Here is a 19,387-nt window from a genome sequence, read left to right as displayed (position 1 = left end):
GCCAAGCAAGCAGTGTCAACACTGAAATGTCCTTGAAAAGAGCAGCTACTTCAATCAACATCAACAAACCGCAAGTGCAAACTGCACACTAGAACTGTAAAAAAAACTAATCCACCTACACTGCTGCCGCTAAAACTGAAAAGCTCTTTTCTCTGTCACGGTGAGGCCTTTATCCATTCTCAGTAAGGCAGTTCTTATGTTCATTTTAAAGAGAAAGCAGAAAGCATGTGCTTGGTTTGCATGCTAGTATTTATACAGGTGTGAATGATGTGTCATATCTTCACTTGCTACCAAGACTATGGAACCCCTAAAGACCCCGAAGGTAAATTTATTTGACCCTTGTGCACATATGACATAAAATATGCAGTCGTCCATAGCAACGTGTGAATCATCAGTATGAACTAGCTTCAATTTCCAATTGGTTCCAAATGGTTTTGGCAGTTGTTAGTTCAGGAAGGACCTAAGTGTTTATTAAGAGGCATGGTTCTCAGGTTCTCAGTCTGCACTTGGGAGCATGTTCTAACACTTTGGGGCACGGGGTGAAGGCAGTTAAACCCAGAACCCAGGTACTCACATCATGATGGATAAGAAGAAGGCGGAATAATAATTTAGAAGACTGTAAGGATTACACTTATGTACCACCCTGTCGATGAGTACCAGTGTCTTCAATTTAGCGTAGACACCAGATATTCATGGCACCCTGAGAGAGTAGGAGCAAGATGCTGTCCTTAGTTTTTTGTGATCAGTCTTTTAGAATCGTCAGGATGAGGCACTCTTTGCGTATCAGAAGAAAGGAAAAAGAAGTATCATCAGCATAGAAGGGTTTGCGCAATGTCAGTGGCCCCAGGATAGAGCCCTGTCGGGCACCGTGCTTCAGATTATTAGTATGCAATTGGTATGAAGTGACCCCTAAGTGACTCTCAAAAAATATCACATCAGAGGGGTTCACATATAGAAGCGCTTGTGCAATGTCAGTGGCCCCAGGATAGAGCCCTGTAGGGCACCGTGCTTCAGATTAGTAGTATTAGTATTAGTATGCAATTGGTATGAAGTGACCCATAAGTGACTCTCAAAAAATACCACATCAGAGGACACAATGTAGCTTTTCCTCAGTGATCTAACTGTTTTGTTTCTACAAATAAACCAGGTCTAGGCACAGACCTCAGCACCACCACGCAGTCGGGAGACTTGCCCCCCAAGGAGCGCGAGCGGGACCGCGGCAGGACCAAGGACCGCCGTCACCACCACCACCATCATCATCACCACAGCTCCATGGACAAGGAACGCTATGACCGCCACGAGTACGCCCACAGGCACTCCCACGACCGCCACTGGTCCCGTTCACCTAGCGAGGGTCCGGACGGACGGGGACACAGACAGGTGGGCCTCAGTCACAAGAAGATTAGCATTGGTCAAGTACTGCGATTTACCTTAAGCGCTCACATCAGACCAATGTACCCACCCGTCAATCACCTTCATACCTGTCTTCATTTAATTTTTTACCGGTACTACGTATATGCTGTACTCTGGGTTTTGATTTTCCTTGTTTACATTTTTGCTGTAGGGCAGTAGTTCAGTGAGCGGTAGCCCCGTACCCTCCACCTCAGGGACCAGCACTCCGCGAAGAGGTCGTCGCCAGCTGCCCCAGACGCCAGCTGTACCCCGTCCGCATGTCACCTACTCCCCGGCAGTCCGCAAGCCCAGCTATGGTCCTCCCGGCCCAGGACGCCTACGCTCACCTTCACCGCGACAATTCTCCCCACCAGACCTTGACAGAGGCTACCACCACAGACCCCCGTCACGTCAAGCCTCTCCTCACCATGGGGGCTCCGCATCCAGGCACGGATCCCCGCGCTCCCCCAGGCACCAGTCCCCACGCTCACCCATCCATGGTTCACCAAGGTCTCCGCACCGAGCCCGCTGGAGCGGACCTCCTCTGGGGGACAGTCTGGAGGGGGACGCGCCGTTCTATGAGCGTGACTACGAGTATGAGCGGCACCATGAGCCGCCTGCATATGAACAAAGCCTCTCCCACGGCAACCCCCACCCGCATGCGGGCAATCCCCACCCACACCCTCGCTCACCTAGGACTGCCTGCCACGGGCCCCCTCCGCCCCCTCACCCGCATCCACGCCGGGTTCCCAATGGCTATCGCTCGTCCTCACCTTCTCCTCATCGCAGAGGGCCTCCCGGGGGACCCCACCCTCACCATCGCCCCCCTCATTCCCGTGGACCCCGCAAAGGACTCCATGAACCTTATAGCGAGACAGACGAGGACGACTGGTGCTAGCGACCGCAGGCAGCGACAAAGAAGGAGATTAGCAACCTCCGGGGTTTTGGCCTTGCATATGTTGACTTTGATCAAAGCAAATGTTGGGGGGGCAGGGCAGGGGGTTGGACATCCTCCCGAGGCCTCTGCCTTCAGCTCCTGAACTCTAAATGAGAGGACCAGGCAGAGACGAGGAAGTGATGGTGCTTCTAATAGACTCAGTGACATGCAGCAGAGACAAACATGGCGGCCAGGCTAGCAGGATAACGTACTACGCTTCCCATAATTGTTAGCTTGAGACAGAGGCAGAAGTCCGGAGCATGTTGGGTTTTTTTGTTTTTAAAAAAAAGAGTCCTGGTCACACTTTGTGAGGCGTAAACACTGACTGGCTGAGTTCTTCTTCAGGTCCGTGCTGTGACTTACAAACCCTTGACGCAGGTTCTTGCGGCGTCCACTCGGAGCGTTTTTAAATGAGGAACTGATGAAAAGCCAGAACCCCCTGACCCTTACATGCCAAGCTTTGCCTCCAGAACTTGATCACTGAAGAACAAAACATTATAAACAATACAGAGGGAAAAAAAAGGGGAGAACAACCACTTTTATCTGATCTTTTATTGTTTCCCTTCCAAGGGACAGAACCAGGAAACTCCGCCTATTCTGCAAAAACCAGCCAATCCCGGCACTGGCTGATATTTGATGAGTTTTATCATCTCTGTTTACTGTCCAAGACACACTCAAACTACTATGACATCACTTCCTGTCCGGTGGGGGACGCTGATTTTGCCCCTTAATTGCAGCCTGACAGGAAGTGACATCACAGGGTTGGAAGGGGCGGAGAAGACAAAAGGAAGGACGAAAAGACAAACTTGTTGAGCATTTCTTCTATCGATTACTTCTTGTTCTTCTTGAGACATTGGAAGCTTGGTTCTTCTGTTGCGTTCGCTGCGCCTCCTTTGAGCTTTTTTGGGAGTCCGGTGTTGATGGAGACCTGCATGATTGATTCAACACTTACTAGATGGGACGTCTCATTACGTTTTGGGACCTGGGGGTGGGCGGGGCTTTATTGGGAACATTTAGGTTTACAAAAGAAGATCTCTTCTCTCTGACTCTTTCTCTCACAGAGGTCAGGGTGGTGGCGGGGTGGGGGAAGCCAATGAAAACGCAGTGAAACCACGTTCAGGTTGATTGACAAGAGAGATGGAGTGGAGGAAAGCGAGCTTCTCCCACGCATTGTATTTAGTATTGCTCACGATGCTAATCTTTATGATACAAACGTCGATGATTGATTGATTGTTAGAGCTATTTACTGTAGAGTTGTTGTTATTTGTTCAAGTATGCTACGTCCATCTTGTTTACAGCCCCTTCCTTTGATTATCCCCACGTTTACCGGGTTCCTGATGCCTTCCGCTTGCGACGTTTTCAGGCCAGCGTCCTCCTGGTCACGCGTCTTTTAGTTTTGGCGCCGTCCCAAAGATGGAAGCGGTTTTCGGACGAGCTCACTTCCCTCTTTTGTAGCGTTGTGGAAGAGCCGCCGCGCACGAGGAGCTCCTCAGCAGCACACGCCACCCACCCCCAACCCCCGCCCCCCGCAACCTCGACAACCTGCTTTCTAGACCCCCGCATGGATGAGGTCTAGTCCTTGTAAGGAGATGGCACCCACCCGTTGGTCCCTTCCATCTGTGCCAACCCCTCCAGCCACTCCCGGCCCCTCCTCTCAGGTCTGGACCAGTTAGCGAGTCCCATGAGGTCGTAGCACAGCCGACACCTCCTCTGCCAAAACCCACATCAGTATTTTCATTGCGCTCCTAACGAGAGAGAGAGACAAGGTTTTACAGGACACCTTTGTTTTGTCCTTATTTTTACAATTCAAGACGATAGCTAGCTTGGTAGCCGTAGTGCTTGGTTGGTAGTTCTTTGGTGAGCGCTTTGGTGCCGCTCTGGAACTTGCACTATTCTCTTCCCCAGATCCTACAAAACAACCCCACCCCAACCCAACCCGCCTCAGCCTTGCCGCCCGCACCCCGCCCCACCCATAGTCCACGTCTCTTGACTCTATGCAGACCTCATGAGTGTGATTTCACGGTAGCTTCTAACAACGTCGCCGTGGTACTGTCAAATAAAACCATGCCCGCCGCAAGCGGATACGACTGGTAAGGTGAAGGTCGGCACCACTTTTGCACACACGGCGCCCTCTGCGAGTTCCCCCACACACCACCCCGCCCCCACAAATAAAATACACGCGTGTCTAGAGGCCTAGAGGTCAAGCACAGAGAATGCTTTGTCGTTGTTTGGCAGGAAGTGGAAGGGGACAAACCGGAACCCGTCTGCGAGGTTAGTTGCTCCCCCACCCCGACAGAGCCGCAGTGCCTTCTGTATCACATTAGTCATCCACCAAATTGCCCCCCCCCCTCCCTCTTCCTCCCTCCCGCTGTATTCGTAAAGATCAACAACTCTACGCCTTAAAAGTCCAGTCCCACTGGCTCCCTTGCTAGCACTGAGACGGGGCGAGCGGCACTTCTGAAACTGGGCCGAGGGGGCGACGTCGACGTATAAGTGAGATGTAAGCAAGCCTGAGCCTGGAGAACGGGTCCCAGGTCCGGTTTGAGGTGCTGTCATGAGGTTTACAGACGTGCAAAGCGCTTTGCTAACTTCTCAGGTCCCTCTAGAGTCAGGTAGCCCGGCGACCAAGACAACAAGCGGGTCAGGTTCTAGGTGGCGTCAGACTGGATGTGGAGACACCCCCCCATTCCCCTACACACACACACACACAGGTCCCCCTTCCTGTCACCAACCTCCCATGACCCCTCACCTCGCAGCCCGACACCTGAGCCTCCTCCATGTTGTCCAGAATTGTAACCGCCCGCACACAACGCTGCCTTTGTGTGGAAGCATGTTGTGTGTGTCTCCGTGGACGTATTTCTCACCAGACGCTGTTTTTTCTTTGCTTTTTGTTGCGGGATGCCGGCGACGCTAACGGTCTCCCCACATCCACTCAGCGGGCTGTGAAATTGTATGGGTGGCGAGGCGCACAAATTAAGGGCTCTCTTTCCAAAACAAATAAGAAGTGGGTTTTATTGTACAGTCGTGCTGCCAAAAGTCATGCTTATGTAGCCGCAGCCCCCTTTGTACAACACTTGATGTGTGCATGCGTGTGTATTGGGGTGGGGGGGGTGGGGGGGTTAGGGTGAATAACTAAGGTAAGATAAAGGGGGGGGTGATTAGCAGCAAAAGTCGCTGTCGTTGATGACACAATTTCACACAAAGGCACTGGACCACCTCACTTCACGCCATGATGTCATCATGTCGGGGGCGGGGCCACTCGCACTATATGGAGACATTCACTTGGTGTGTGTGTGTATGTGTTTGCGTGAGTTTGAGTCATTTACCTCCAAATGTAAGGACAAACGTGTAGAAATACATTTTCTACATGCTAGTGTTGATTTTAAAGAACATCTCTTTGAGGTGCTTTATACACAGTATTTGCAGTACAGTAGAATTAAATGTATTACAGCAGTATTAACAATGCAGTATTATAAATATATTTTATTTCACGTTGATTTTTTTTCAATTGTGGATTTATTGTAAATATTTGAATTTTTTATTTAGATTTGTATGTGGATTTATTTTTCATACATTTATTTGTAAAACATTTATTTATAATATTATAGTTTATGCATTTTCCCAACTAGCTCACTAACAGACGTCGCAATTTGATGGCGTCACTGCGAGGGCGTGGCTTTACCGTCATTGAAAAGTCCAACGGTACACGTACTGTAAGTATTGTTATTATGTCCTAGCTAGTAGCCTAGCATCGCTGAGACGGAGACGTTTGAAGCTAGGTAGCTGACAATCAAGCAAAGCAGGACTTTTTGAATTTAATTTTTCTGTGTGTGGGTGTGCGTGGGTGCGTGTGCCAATTTGTGTTCATCGTCAGCTTTCACCCGCCTCCCACTCTTGCCGCCCTTTCCTGGGGGTTTAGACAGACGTCACGTGACCATCCTCCCTCTGTCTGTTGTACATTTTGCTTCTGTACTTCTTGTGAAGAGCTCCCATAAAAGTTTGTCAATGGACATGTTTGTGATGCTTTGTCCCGACCCCCTGCCCCTAAAAATCCATCTTAACACACACAAACACTCATATGCAATATCATTCATGACCACAGGGTGGAGCGCTTCAGCTACCATACTTTCATCATAATTCCAAGGCCAGCTACCATGCTAACACAAAAGTCTCAGTGGTGCTAGCGACTCATTCACGTTTTGTTGTCTGCGTTCTGTTTGTGTGTCCATTAATCCATCAGTGATGTCTCCTGTCGCCATGACAACCACTAATCCCCCCCCACACACACACACAACATCAAAGTTGTTGTTGTTGTTGCCATCCGTTAGGCAGACGTTGCTTCCTGAAGATCTTTACTAGTGCTTTTTTTAATCTTCGAAATGTCAATTTTTATTAATTAATTTGATGTTCCAAAACAATTCACAATTCAGGATTCAACTTGCATCAAAATGTGACAAATTTGGAGCCCATTAGCAGAATAATACTACAGCAGCACTGATAAAAAAACATTCAAAGGAAGCAACCACCATCCATCCATCCATACCATGGCCTCGCCAACCGCCCCACACGGGACCCAGTACAAGCCCAATCAGTGCCACGGTTTAGAAGCCCACCCAGGATTCACTCAGCTCAGCAAGCGGATCATTGCAAAAGAAAAACAAGAAAAGATGGAGGAAAATAAAGCCGACCATACATGGCAGTTTGAGCTAAAAGACAAGTATTTCATTACAGATTTGCATGTGCAACGTGCATGCCACTATGTGGGGTAACAAGTCAACTTCAGGAACTTAAAAAAAAAAAGAAATATATATGAATATGAAGAAAAAAGTATATATATATACATATATATATATGTAAAAAATATACATAGATAGATGTTTTTAAGAGCAACGTGTTTCTTTTTTTCGTCTATTTTTAAAAACAAAAAACGTTTAAAAAAATCAATAAAAACTGAGCAAAAAATATCAAATAAAATAACATTTAAAAGAAGACATTAGTGATGATGAATTCAAGAATGCGATTTCTCGGGTAAGCGGAAAACTTCATCATTAACATGCAAGAAGATAAAAAAAAATAATGGGAGAAGGTGGATGACAGACAAAATCCTTGCAGTCGACCAGCTGCCTGAACTTAGTCCTTTTCTTCCGGATATGAAATCCCCTCCTTTTTTGCCCGCCCTGCCATTTCTCTCTCTCTCTCTCTCTCTCTCTCTCTCTCTCTCTCTCTCTCTCTCTCTCTCTCTCTCTCTCTCTCTCTCTCTCTCTCTCTCTCTCTCTCTTGCTCTCTCTCTTCTTTCCGGATCTTTCTCTGCTGTTTCTACCAGTGCATTTTGTAATTTCCAACAGAACTCTTCCTGAGGAACCTGAATAAACCAGAGAGAATGCATTGTAAGCCCGCCTCCGCTCTTCTTTTTACCAAAAAAGTGTGTCAAAACTTTTGAGCAGCACTCTAATGTTTCAAATATTAATGAAGAACCTACCACAGCATCCTTTTGGGGAGCAAAGATTGTTCAACAATGAGGATGATCACTCTGCCAAAAAGGGGTAAACTTTACAGGCATCAAGTCTCTATCATTGATGGGAACCGGGATTGGCATTTCGATTCTTCCAGGGTAGTTCACCTTTTTTTTTTTTACTTCGATATGGAGTTTTCATCCCCCAAAGAAAGAGTTGCAAACACCAACGAAGAAGAATGGGCTACAAAGTTGGTTTAACGTAACAAAGAGTGGTCGGCAACATTGGAAACTCAATGATATCATGGGAAGGAGGACACACAGGCTGAACAGGTCTTCAACAAAGATATGTTATGTTCAATGTTAGAGTTCGAAAAGGATACTTTTCATCTCCATTCAGTTCTGCTTGAAATTCATTCATTCATTCCTATCATTAATATTGTCAATAACTGTAAAGCACAAACAACAAAAATGGAATCCAGTGAGTTAGGATTGTTTGGGAAAATCGGTAAGTGGAATTGGAGGCCGTTGGCATAACAATGAAAGCAAAGGTTGTGCTCGTCAATCACTGAACTGTGGGGCAACAAATATAATATAGAAATATAAAATCCCAGAAAATACATGCATGCTTAAAATATGTGAATTCAACTTAATGGGTGTCTTTGAACGCAACGCTTCATGTTGTTTTGCTGCTTTAAAGAAACTAGTGTTAGCTAAATAGGTTTTGGTGATTAACTGTGATTAATTAATTAGAATTAAAATGTGATTAATTTGTATTCATTTGACAGGTCTAGCTTTTCTATTATGTATAGTGTTATTTTTTTCAGTAATTTTTTTGTGTTTTTTAGTTTTAGGTTTGGTGTTTACATTTGCGTTTTCTAATGTTGTTTTTGTTATGATTGTGTTTTTAGTGTTATATTTTGTGTTTTTTTGTGTTACTGTAAAAGTGACAAATGATGTGTTGAAATGCGATGTCTCTTTCAGAACACGAAACTTGAAACCAAACATCCTCTCAGCATCATCACCCGCCTTCATCCTCCTCCTTCTCCGCCTCATCATCATCATCTGCATCCGCCCCTACGTCACTTTGTGTAAGACACACGCACACACACACACACCCCTAGTAAGTGTCTCCTCCTCCCTCATTCATCACGTTTCATTGACGTCCACTCTGCTTTCTCGTTCACCCTCCTCCTCATCACATCAGCCAGTCCATCACCCACCTCCTCACACACACACACACACATACACACACAGAATGTCTGAATTGCATCTCCTAAAATAGAGTCCTCCTACGTATTCTGTTGCATCAGTGCATCACTTCATGTCTGCTTGGCTGCTGCATACACACACACACACACACACACACACACACAAACACACACACAGGGATCCAATAGAAAAGCTGAGCCTTGACAAAGAGCCCCCATCCTATACTGATAGATAGATATTTATTTTAAGATGCCTCCTTATGTCTCCAGGCAAAGTCAGGTGTTGACACAAACGTGTTGCCCTGTACAGTATTACGCAATCAATGTGCACCGATACAGTCGACGTTCTGCTGACTTTTCCCGTCAGAAATATGGAAGTGAACGAACATTATGTATGGACACAGAGCACCGACAATCAGGTACACGATGTCCTCTCCCGCTCACGCTCCTTCATTGTCCGGCTTCCTGCTTGCCCCTCGCTTCCTGTTCTCTCTGCGCGGGGGCGTCACTGCGGCGCCTCGCGCGTCCTCATCGGCGTGTTCCGTGTGCACGTCACAGAGTGCATCACGTCTCAGTTAGCATGCTGCACTCATAACACGCTCCAGGAGGAGGGAGAACATGTTGTACTCGACTTGTCTCTCTCTCTCTCTCTACCTTGGTTCTCTTGTTTCCAGCATTCAGGGCCTGCTTCCCTACCCTGCTCATTTGGAGTGGTGTTCAGTCCAAAATGGCTGACCTTGCACCCCAGGGTTGACCATGTCATTCTCCGCAGGAAGGCTAGGGGCGCTGTTCTCCCATGAGTCGACTAGTCAGGGCTTGTCGGTTGTTTAGCTTGGAAGCTTCCTTCCTGGATGGAATCCATGCGTTATGACACTCAGGTGTCGGCAAAGTACAAAGTACTATATATAACTATAAGTTATACAGCAATACCTCATTTATCACAATGAATTGGTTCCAGAAAATTCCTTATTACCACACAGAATATTTCCATAAAACCTCTTTATGACCTTCTTAATGCATTTTTACCTTTACTAGAACCCTCTAGACCCTTATAGTCACCTATACACTCTAAATTAAATTAAATTAAATTACTTTACTTTACTTTACTTTACTTTACTTTACTTTACTTTACTTTACTTTACTTTACTTTACTTTACTTTACTTTACTTTACTTTACTTTACTTTACTTTACTTTACTTTACTTTACTTCACTTCACTTCACTTCACTTCACTTCACTTCACTTCACTTCACTTCACTTCACTTCACTTCACTTCACTTCACTTCACTTCACTTCACTTCACTTCACTTCACTTCACTTCACTTCACTTCACTTCATTGTAATAAGTGATGCCCGGGGGTGGGATTGAACTCGAGTAGCTGTGAGGTCTGCGCGCTAACCACTCGAACACCGTGCAACCTACGTTATATCATATATTACCCAATAAAATAGACACAATAAGAGAATATAAGACATGATATGTTCCTTGTTGGCTGCACAGCGAATGAGTGGTTAGCGTGCAGGCCTCACAGCTAGGAGATCCGAGTTCAATCCCACCCTCGGCCATCTCTGTGTGGAATTTGCATGTTTTCCCCGTGCATGCGTGGGTTTTCTCCGGGTACTCTGGTTTCCTCCCACATTCCAAAAACATGCTAGGTTAATTGGCGACTCCAAATTGTCTATGGTATGAATGTGAGTGTGAATGGTTGTTTGTCTACATGTGCCCTGTGATTGGCTGGCCACCAGTCCAGGGTGTACCCTGCCTCTCGCCCGAAGACAGCTGGGATAGGCTCCAGCACACCTCACAACCCTTGTGAGGATAAGCGGTAGAAAATGAATGAATGTTCCTTGTTCATTTTTTACTCCATGTTCTGGACAATACTTCCTGCGGTGGCAATTGTCTCATTAATGTAACATTACCGACACCTAGTGACCAGTGTAGAATACTACATATCATCTTTGAATGCGTCTTCTCAATGCCAATTCCTGCTTTTCACAGGATTTATGTTCCACTCTGTAGGCTAAATATTGTTGTTTTGAATTTTATATCATATCTATTTTATTTTTGTATACCTTCTACTGGTTTGTAATTCTTATTCGTTCTCATAATTGGAGATTAACAAACATGTAAGGGGAGGTACATTTATTTAAAAATTAGTTAATTATTTAACTTCATTTTATTGAACTGGTCCTTGAGATGCCGCACGGTGGACGAGTGGGTTGGCAACCAAAACAAGGCAGGCTTAAACAGGTTCTAAAAGGCTGACTTTTGTTCCAAAACTGATGGACGCATACTAAAAAAAAGGATGGTGGGGCCACTTTAACTTAACCCCCCCCCCAGGATGATACAGAAGGACATAAATAATTATTCAATGAATGCCTGAGGATATGTTTTTTTAGCGTAGCTAACAAAGTGGGCAGCCGGTATCGGGTCACGCTGGGAGGATGTGATTCATAACTCTGTTGTAAGCCACAGGAAGTGTGGGTGGAGGGAGGGGGGGGGGCGTTCTCTGTGTAAGCACTAGATTAGAGAATCCAGACTGGTGGCAGACCTGGTCCCTCTTTAAAGGATTGAACCCGCTGATCTTTGGCCCACATGCTGTGAACAATCATGACAGGAGAAAAGCTGTGATGTTTGTACATTTAAAACTTTATTAACAAAGATTTGTTTTTGTTTTTTTTTTAAGCATAAAAGCAGCTTACAGGTGAGGTATGTACTGTCATAACAATTATTATTACGGGATGTTCACATTCATTAATACACAGGAAAGTTTTAAAGATGCAAGCAGCACCTTTGCAGCACCATGTTGGTCCACAGCAGTAGTGTGTCTGCGTGGGGTGGGTAACCATCGACCACCTCACTTCCTGCTGATTCACACTTTGAGTCAGCACTTTTCAGTGAGTCACTTCTTGTCGGGCCGGTTCCTCTTGTGTGACTCAGCCCACGGGATCGCTCCTATCCGAACTTTCCACTCGGAGAGCTCGCTCCTCTGGGCCGGAACGGTCCATCCGCAAGACCGTGGATGTGGGTCATATCCAGACCACTCGTGTGTGAGAAAAACAAACAGTCGGCTCCAAAGTCCAGTGGAGCCTCCTCAGTGGTGTCAGCAGGCCGGTATGACCCGGTTAAGGGACAAAGCCGTGAGGGACTCCGCGGGTCCCAGGCGGCAGCTGGCCGGCGGGGCCGGAGCGGAGTGACGCTCCTCTCCCGGCTCCAGTCTCGCCCTCTTGCTGGGGAGGAAGTCCGGCGCCGCTGACGTCCTTCCCCGACGCTTCCTGGAGCGTCTCGTCGGGCTCTGGTTCTCTTTGTCCTCGGCGGGCTCCCCCTCCTCCATGTCCTCCACTATGTCCGCCTCCTGGTGCGCACCTCCCCCCGTCGTCAGGCTCACCTCGGCGGGTGTCTGCTCCGGCTGGGGCGGCTCCAGCTCGGTCGGTTCTTCCGCACCGCTCTCCATGGGCGGTGGCGACGACGAGTGGTAGATGTCCCGGGCCGAGCGCATGACCAGGGACAACAGGAGGCTCCGGTGGAGTCTCAGTCCGCCTCTTTGGGTCCTGGACGCGTACAGCTTGCTGATGGACACGGCTAGAACCCTCCGGGCCTCCGCGTTCACCTCCATTGCTGCCGTGTCACTCATTGTTGTCGGTGTGTATTTACGCGCGGTGTTTTAGGGTTTCGTGTTTTTGGCGCAAGGACCAACTCGACGATTTGAAAAAGAAAAAGTGGACTTTTAAAGGTCTTGGTTCGGGACGCTTTGTTTAGTGAAGTAAGAAGGCGTCACTGAGGAGAATTGAGAGCTTTCCATGAGCAGGGTGGCTTTTTATGTACTCGGTGACGTCACACTGGATTCCTCAGCCAGCAGGCTCCGCCCACACCTGCGACACAAGCACACACACACAAACCATCTGTTCCGTCTAGGATGTTTCTTCTCAGTTTTTAGTTTCTCTTCCTCATTTGCTTTTCTTCCACTTCACTAAAACCGTTGGAAATACTTTAAAAGCAGTGTCACTGACAAAATCACAATCCTTTATTGTTATATCGTCTTACACAATCAAGACTCCAGGAAGTTAGCATTATTTATTCTGGTGTATTGTTATTGTGTCGGAATATGTACATTTAAATGTACACTTACGTACAAATAAATATGTTTTATAGGTTAAAATGTCCCTGGTAGGCTGCCGTCATGTTATCAGGTACTTCTGTCAGATATAAACTTCGCTTCAAAATCGTTTCACTAAAGTCAGTGACGTCACATGTTTATCTTTTAGAGAAAAAATGTGACTTTACGTGGGTGAACAAGTTTAAACCAAAAAAAGCTCCCCTCAAATTTCATGGGAGTTTCTCACACACGTAAATGACTCACATACTTCGCTCCCTCGCCTTGCCATATATGGCTTTTCCGGTTGTAAAGTCCCCACGAGAGGCGCAGAGTGGAAAAGCCGTGACGTTAGCGCCCCGCCTCTTCCGCCCCCCCCCCACCCCCCCACCCACCGTAGCACAGCTGTGGTGACGTCACCAACGCTCCATATATGGCGTGGCAGCCGGTGTAAACAAGGTTACTAAGAGTTACTAAGAGGCGCCACGAGGTCAAAGGCGGTAGTCGTCACGGTGCCTTCACGAGCCGATTGGGAGTTTGTAATTTGTAATTCTAACGCAGGTGTATGTTATACGCGTAGTCAGTCAGTGCGATTAAGTTAGCCAGTCTTTAAGCAAGGCAAGTTTAGCATAATTGTCATGCAAATTGCTGCTCCGGTGTGCGGTTACAATGCTGTTGCATACATAGTAGGAGACCACGAAGTGTAGCCATGGTAACGCGACTTTCCTTTTAAATGGGTCCAGTTCTTTTTCAAACTCAGCCCAACACTGACTTAGACTGGAGAGCGAGAACTAAACTTTACAGCGTCACATAAACGCTGCACATTTGCTTTCCTGTCACTGACGTCATTGCCTTAGGTATGTATGCTATGTATCCACAGCTATAAAAATAGACAACACTAGTGCACTGCATGTTATATAAGATAACTTGTGGCATGCTGTAAAATAACAATGTCTCTTTTAGATCGTGTTCGTTACTATGATAAAGGTAAAAATGAAATCACAATTGCATACAATTTTGTCTTTATTTGTACCTTAAACATCTTCCACCACTTTATTGACATTGTGTGCCATTAAAGGCTGTACTATTTATTTAGTTCATTTGGTTAACCTGCATTGTCCTTTTAAGGCTGTTAGTGTAATACTTTAGTTTTTGCTGTCATGTATTTGTAGTATAATGTACCGTATAATGTACCGCCCTACAAATAGGAAGCTGATAGGTCCCTCAGGGGGTAAACGGTCGTAAAATATACTCCCTGAATCTATAAAGTGATTAATCCGTATGCCAATGAAGGCCACGCTTGATGATATATTTTACATGGAGACAACCAGCCGTGACCTCGCTTCGTGTCTGCACCTGATGGTCACTATGGCAACATGTGTGTGTGCGTGTCTGCGATGTGTGTGTTGTCGTACTGCCTCCGCTTGAGGCCAAATGGCTTAGTGAGGAATGTGCCTGTGCATGCATGTGTTTGTACATGAGTGTGTGTGTTGACCTGCCCAACATAAGCTGACCTCGCCCTGGTGGCCATGTTTGACCTCTGCACACGTGACATTGTCTTAAACAAAGACCTTTCAACAAAAATCACACTTTATAGTTTATTATTTAGATGCAGTGCGAGAGTAACTTTTATGTGCTAATATTACATTGTTGCATTCAGCATTTGCTTGATTGTGTTTTGTAGCGCTCTGCAAAGCAGGTTATAGAAGCAAGTAGGTCATCCGTACAAGGAGCACTTGAAGGCACCACGAGGGAAAGGGTCAGGACCGTGGTCTATTTATAAACTCAGCAGCGTTATCTCGCAGCTTCATTTTGGGACTTCTTGTGCCTTTTCCTGTGATGTCATTGTGTTTTCTTCAGCCGTGTGAGTGGACACACATAAGTGCAAAATAAGAACACAAACGCCTCTCGCACGGACCAAACTGAGTCAAACTTTCACACCTTATGTGACAAAGAAAAAAAACCCAAAATTGTATGCATTTCAGCTTCTGGCTTGTTTTGAATGCCGACTTATTTTAAATGTACTGTGTTGTTTATACATTAATTCATATATTATATTATATATATTATATATATTGCCCTTCAAATCTTTCTCATTACATTGTTGTTTTGCTTATTAATTCCCTAAATTACCAAGTACTACCAATTATTTTTCACTCTCCAAATTTTACAGTGAGGCTGATAAACGGCCTGTGAATTTTCACAGGGCAGGGAGGGAGGGGGTAAGTGGAGGAAACAGGATGAGGACAGGAAGGAAGGAAGGAAGGGAGAGCCGTAGACAGGACGAAGGTGGGACAGATGGACTGCCACAAAACGGACAGGGAGGGGTTTGCTGAACACGCATCCTTTCTGTTTGTCTGTGCATGTATGCAGTGTAGTTGGGTGTGACTGTGGAGGCAGGTATTGTTACCATAGCAACCTTCTGTGTACAAACTGTTCCATTCACCGCCTCTGAATTACCTTATTTTTGAACACAATCGTAATTGTTATGTTACTGGATCCATAACTCCAACATTTGCTCCAGTAGCAGTAGTATTTATGAAGACATGTTTTTTAAGTGTCTGAAAGTTTACACTGAGGCCTGAAAGCCTCCTGCCTGCAGCGCATGCGCTGGGGCTCGACGCACCCGGAAGCACCATGTCGCTGGAGGACCCGTTTTTCGTCGTGAAAGGGTAAGAACGAAATAAAAACAACCTTAAAACTGAGCGAAAACATTCACTGCGCATGGTTTAATCGACGTGTGACATCTCTCCCGTTCGGCGAGCCGCCGTGTGAGCCAAAAACAAAAGTTTATGTCAGCGGAGTTTCCGCTGCTAACTAGCTTAAATGCTATCAACGTGTCGATGTCTTGTTTGTGTGAAGCAAAGAAAAAGTCTCTTTCACTCTCTCTAATCGTCTAATCGCATGCTTTTGTTTTAACCACTGTTTGCTTCACCTTTGGTATTCTTTTTTTCCGATCCCGTAAACGCGAAGCTGCGAAGTCACGAAAGGATGCGAAGTTGGTTTGTTCTTTGTTTAAGCAATGTGTGTGTCTGTGTGTTCGCGCGTGCGCACAAAGGAGGTATAAAAAGAATCTAAATTTGCTAAGAAATCCTATGGAACTATAACGTGTGTGTGTGTGATTGCAGGGAGGTGCAGAAGGCCACTGCGCGTGCGCGCAGCCTGTTTGACAGGTGGGAGGAGCTACTGCAGGATGGCACTCAGGTGAGACCAACACCATAAAAACAAATAACTGTACACGCTGAGAGAGTCAAGCAGAAACGTTTTCTTGCGGTTTCATACTGGTGTCCCATTACAGGCATTATGTAATAGTTTCTTGTTTCCTTGATGGTCAGGTGAGTCGTGATGAATTGGACTGGAGCACAAATGAGCTGCGCAACTGCCTTCGGGCCATCGACTGGGACTTGGAGGACCTTAGTGAGACCATCAGTATCCTTGACGAGGCCCGCGACTTCCTCCACATGAGCGTCATGCGTCTTGTTTTCACAACAAACTTGTGCTTTGTTGCCTGTACTCCCACAAGATGGCCTTCACGCCCTGGGGCGTGTCGCCACAGTGTTTATTTATTTTTAGTAAGCTTAAAAACATTAATGAATGGATAGTGATACTCAAACATAGCATGTTTGTTCACGATATGTAACTTTCAGTCTTGTGACGCTTTCCTTAAGGGCGCAGTACGCAATAACCTCTGAAGTGTACAATTTAGAATTTTGATTTTTACAACAAATAAGCTAATTTACATGATTTGTGGTTTGAGTTTGCGCCGTCCAGTCACTGATTCATGTAGGCTGGCTAACAATAGGGAGAATATCTTTTCCATCATCGTCATGGCAATGTTGTTTGGTTCTTGAGCTGCCGGTTCAGGTATCGTGGAGTCTAATCCCGGGAAGTTCCGTCTGGGCGAAGAGGAGCTTCAGGAGAGGAGAGACTTTGTGGAGCGAACCAGAAAATCAGTGCAGGTGAAGTTCCCTCATTATGATTTTGCTATGTGTTGGTATGCTAATGTAAGCATGTTGGCATTGCTAGCATACTAGCAATTTTTCCCTATTTTTATGGGTCGATAATTATATGTTACTGTTCTGTGCAGGAGATGAAGGACCATTTGTCCAGTCCATCGGCTGTGGCTCAGACAGAGAAGAAGAACAAGCAGGTCCATGCACGCTGGAACTGGATGTGTTTGAGAGCTTCTTTCAGCAACCATCTGGTTTTTGCTCTTTCAGGCCCTGTTGGCGTCATCGTCTGTCCCGGACAGGTCTACGGGCCTGGAGGCCCACCTGGTGTCAACCAACTCCAGATACATCCAGGAACAGCAGGAACAACAACAGGTAGCAAAAGAGTCAAGTGGTGGATTCATGCAGGGGTGGAAAGAGTACTAGTTTGTGTGTGTGTGTGCGTGTGTGTGTGTGTGTAGCTGATCATGCAGGAGCAGGATGATCATCTGGAGTTGGTGTCCGGAAGCATCCGAGTCCTCAAAGACATGTCAGGACGCATCGGGGACGAACTGGATGAGCAGGCCATGTGAGTGCGCATCCTCCTTACCTTCTTCCTTCTTCTTTCTCGGTTTCTTGCTTTTCTTCTTCTTGCTCTTCTTTTAATAAAGTAATATTACTAGAAAAAGCCCGCAGACCTCACAGCTAGGAGACCCGGGTTCAATTCCACCCTCGGCCATCTCTTTGTGGAGTTTGCATGTTCTCCCCGTGCATGCGTGGGTTTTCTCCGGGTACTCCGGTTTCCTCCCACATTCCAAAAACATTCTAGGTTAATTGGCGACTCCAAATTGTCCATAGGTATGAATGTGAGTGTGAATGGTTGTTTGTCTATATGTGCCCTGTGATTCGCTGGCCACCAGTCCAGGGTGTACCCCGCCTCTCGCCCAAAGACAGCTGGGATAGGCTCCAGCACCCCCTTGTGAAGGTAAGCGGTAGAAAATGAATGAATATTACTAGAATTTTTTTTTATATTAAGACTTTTACATCATTAAATAGTGGATGATTACTTTTAATCGCTGTAAAACATTGAGACCACTTTTGATTGACTGAAAAGGATTTGAAAACTGCAGGAAATAAAGGCCCTTATTTTGAAAAAAACTGCTTCCCACTATGGACGCTCTTGCAGCATATTGGAGGACTTCACAGACGAGATGGACCAGACGTCGTCCCGCATGGACTCGGTCCTCAAGAAGCTGGAAAAGGTCTCTCACATGACCAGCAGTACGTGTGCATACACACACACACACACATTCAATTTTACCATGGCAACAAGAGTTGATCCCGACAAATTCCTGTTGTGGCTGCAGGCCGTCGTCAGTGGTGCGCCATCGTCGTGCTGGTGGCCGTCCTTCTCTTCGTCCTCATCCTCTTCTTCGCCCTCTGACCCTGGTGACCTCCGAAGTCTTGACTCCGCCCTTCCCCCCAGAGGGAAATAACACATGCCCTGCCCCCTCCACGCTATTTTACTTCCCCGAGTCTGTATAGCCTTGTGGTGGAGACATCAATGATTGACAGCAGAGGTGGGTGGCGGCCAATTCAAATCAGGGATGGTTGTTTTGTTTGTGTTTTTTTTTTTTGCCAGGTTAAAAGGTCACGAAACATTTGGACTGCTTCTCTGAGCTTCATTAAGATGGAGCGTAACAGAAAGGTGTTTTTTTTTAAGACTTGGTTGCCTTAAATCTATTTTTATACCTTGGAAATGTTCCCGCCTTGACGTGATGACGTCAGTCTCGAGTGATCTGTCGAGTGACGTCACAAAAGTCAAGCCAGCAGACCTCCTGCAGGCTGGAAGCAGTTGCTAGGCAGGATGCTGCAGCAGGAAGCACACCCTTGTTAAGTGTAGTGCGCCCCCTGCTGGAGGACAAAGGTCCTGTGTAGATGTTGCTGCAGTATGAATACTTTGACAGTTTCTGCCTTTTATGTACAAAATCCACATGAAGACATTTCGCCTCTTGTTATCGCACCTTCAGAGAAAGGAGGATACTTTAAAAGTTCAGATGAGAACTTAACCAAACGTATTTTATCCACAGTTTACTGCCAACTTTGAATGCTTTAAATGTAAACACAATGTTTGGAAGCTCTTTGTTTTTTTTATATTATCTTGAAAAGATTAAGCAAAAGTTCAATTCTGTGTGATAAATCACATTTCAAATTGATTTGTCTTTTATTCAGATACTTAATAAGGCCATGTTCTGTAAATTCTTGCATCCGGATGGGAAAGGATCAGATGTAATACACTAAGTCCACCAAGTGTGGCGCTGTAAACCATATTCAGACGGGACACCGTGTGGTTTTGTCCACTGCTGGATAAGT

The 19,387-nt window shown here is 46.1% G+C and overlaps 3 protein-coding genes across 21 annotated transcripts in view; 2 read left to right on the top strand and 1 right to left on the bottom strand.

Moving 5' to 3' along the window:
* cacna1ab (calcium channel, voltage-dependent, P/Q type, alpha 1A subunit, b) overlaps window positions 1–3,210 on the top strand; it is a 90,906-nt gene extending 87,696 nt beyond the window's left edge. For all 16 annotated transcript variants that reach the window (XM_058065323.1, XM_058065315.1, XM_058065313.1 and 13 more), the window contains 2 exons: window positions 1,148–1,380; window positions 1,565–3,210. In XM_058065323.1, coding sequence (XP_057921306.1) covers window positions 1,148–1,380; window positions 1,565–2,290 — 959 coding nt within the window. In that variant the 3' untranslated portion in view covers window positions 2,291–3,210. The remainder of the gene's footprint in view (window positions 1–1,147; window positions 1,381–1,564) is intronic.
* Window positions 3,211–5,459: 2,249 nt separating this feature from the next.
* LOC131121497 (syntaxin-10-like) lies at window positions 5,460–19,230 on the top strand. 4 transcript variants are annotated; one of them, XM_058065305.1, is made up of 10 exons: window positions 5,460–6,042; window positions 8,766–8,872; window positions 16,214–16,289; window positions 16,421–16,514; window positions 16,950–17,044; window positions 17,173–17,235; window positions 17,306–17,410; window positions 17,497–17,603; window positions 18,201–18,276; window positions 18,382–19,230. In XM_058065305.1, exons 1-10 carry the CDS (start codon window positions 5,983–5,985, stop codon window positions 18,508–18,510), a joined length of 912 nt encoding a protein of 303 aa, XP_057921288.1. In that variant the 5' UTR covers window positions 5,460–5,982; the 3' UTR covers window positions 18,511–19,230. The 4 variants fall into 4 exon arrangements, with proteins under 4 accessions (XP_057921288.1, XP_057921289.1, XP_057921290.1 ...); XM_058065306.1 differs by having other exon boundaries at window positions 18,201–18,295; XM_058065307.1 differs by lacking the exons at window positions 5,460–6,042; window positions 8,766–8,872 and adding an exon at window positions 15,402–15,757.
* On the bottom strand, window positions 11,627–12,799 carry ier2b (immediate early response 2b). Its single transcript, XM_058065309.1, has one exon. The coding sequence runs from the start codon at window positions 12,624–12,626 to the stop codon at window positions 12,096–12,098; it is 531 nt and encodes a 176-aa protein (XP_057921292.1). The 5' UTR covers window positions 12,627–12,799; the 3' UTR covers window positions 11,627–12,095.
* Window positions 19,231–19,387: the final 157 nt, after the last annotated feature.

Source organism: Doryrhamphus excisus, chromosome 1 (assembly GCF_030265055.1).
Source record: "Doryrhamphus excisus isolate RoL2022-K1 chromosome 1, RoL_Dexc_1.0, whole genome shotgun sequence".
Classification (NCBI taxonomy): domain Eukaryota; kingdom Metazoa; phylum Chordata; class Actinopteri; order Syngnathiformes; family Syngnathidae; genus Doryrhamphus; species Doryrhamphus excisus.
The sequence above is the reverse complement of the archived record's forward strand: the minus strand, read 5'-3'. Positions and strand labels throughout refer to the sequence as shown.

Excerpts from the sequence above, each read along its gene's own strand:
- LOC131121497 (XM_058065305.1), top strand. The coding sequence starts at position 5,983 with ATGGCGTCACTGCGAGGGCGTGGCTTTACCGTCATTGAAAAGTCCAAC. Across the intron at positions 16,290-16,420 it reads TACTGCAGGATGGCACTCAG|GTGAGTCGTGATGAATTGGA; the intron begins GTGAGACCAACA and ends CTTGATGGTCAG. Across the intron at positions 17,604-18,200 it reads GAACTGGATGAGCAGGCCAT|CATATTGGAGGACTTCACAG; the intron begins GTGAGTGCGCAT and ends ACGCTCTTGCAG.
- ier2b (XM_058065309.1), bottom strand. The coding sequence starts at position 12,626 with ATGAGTGACACGGCAGCAATGGAGGTGAACGCGGAGGCCCGGAGGGTT.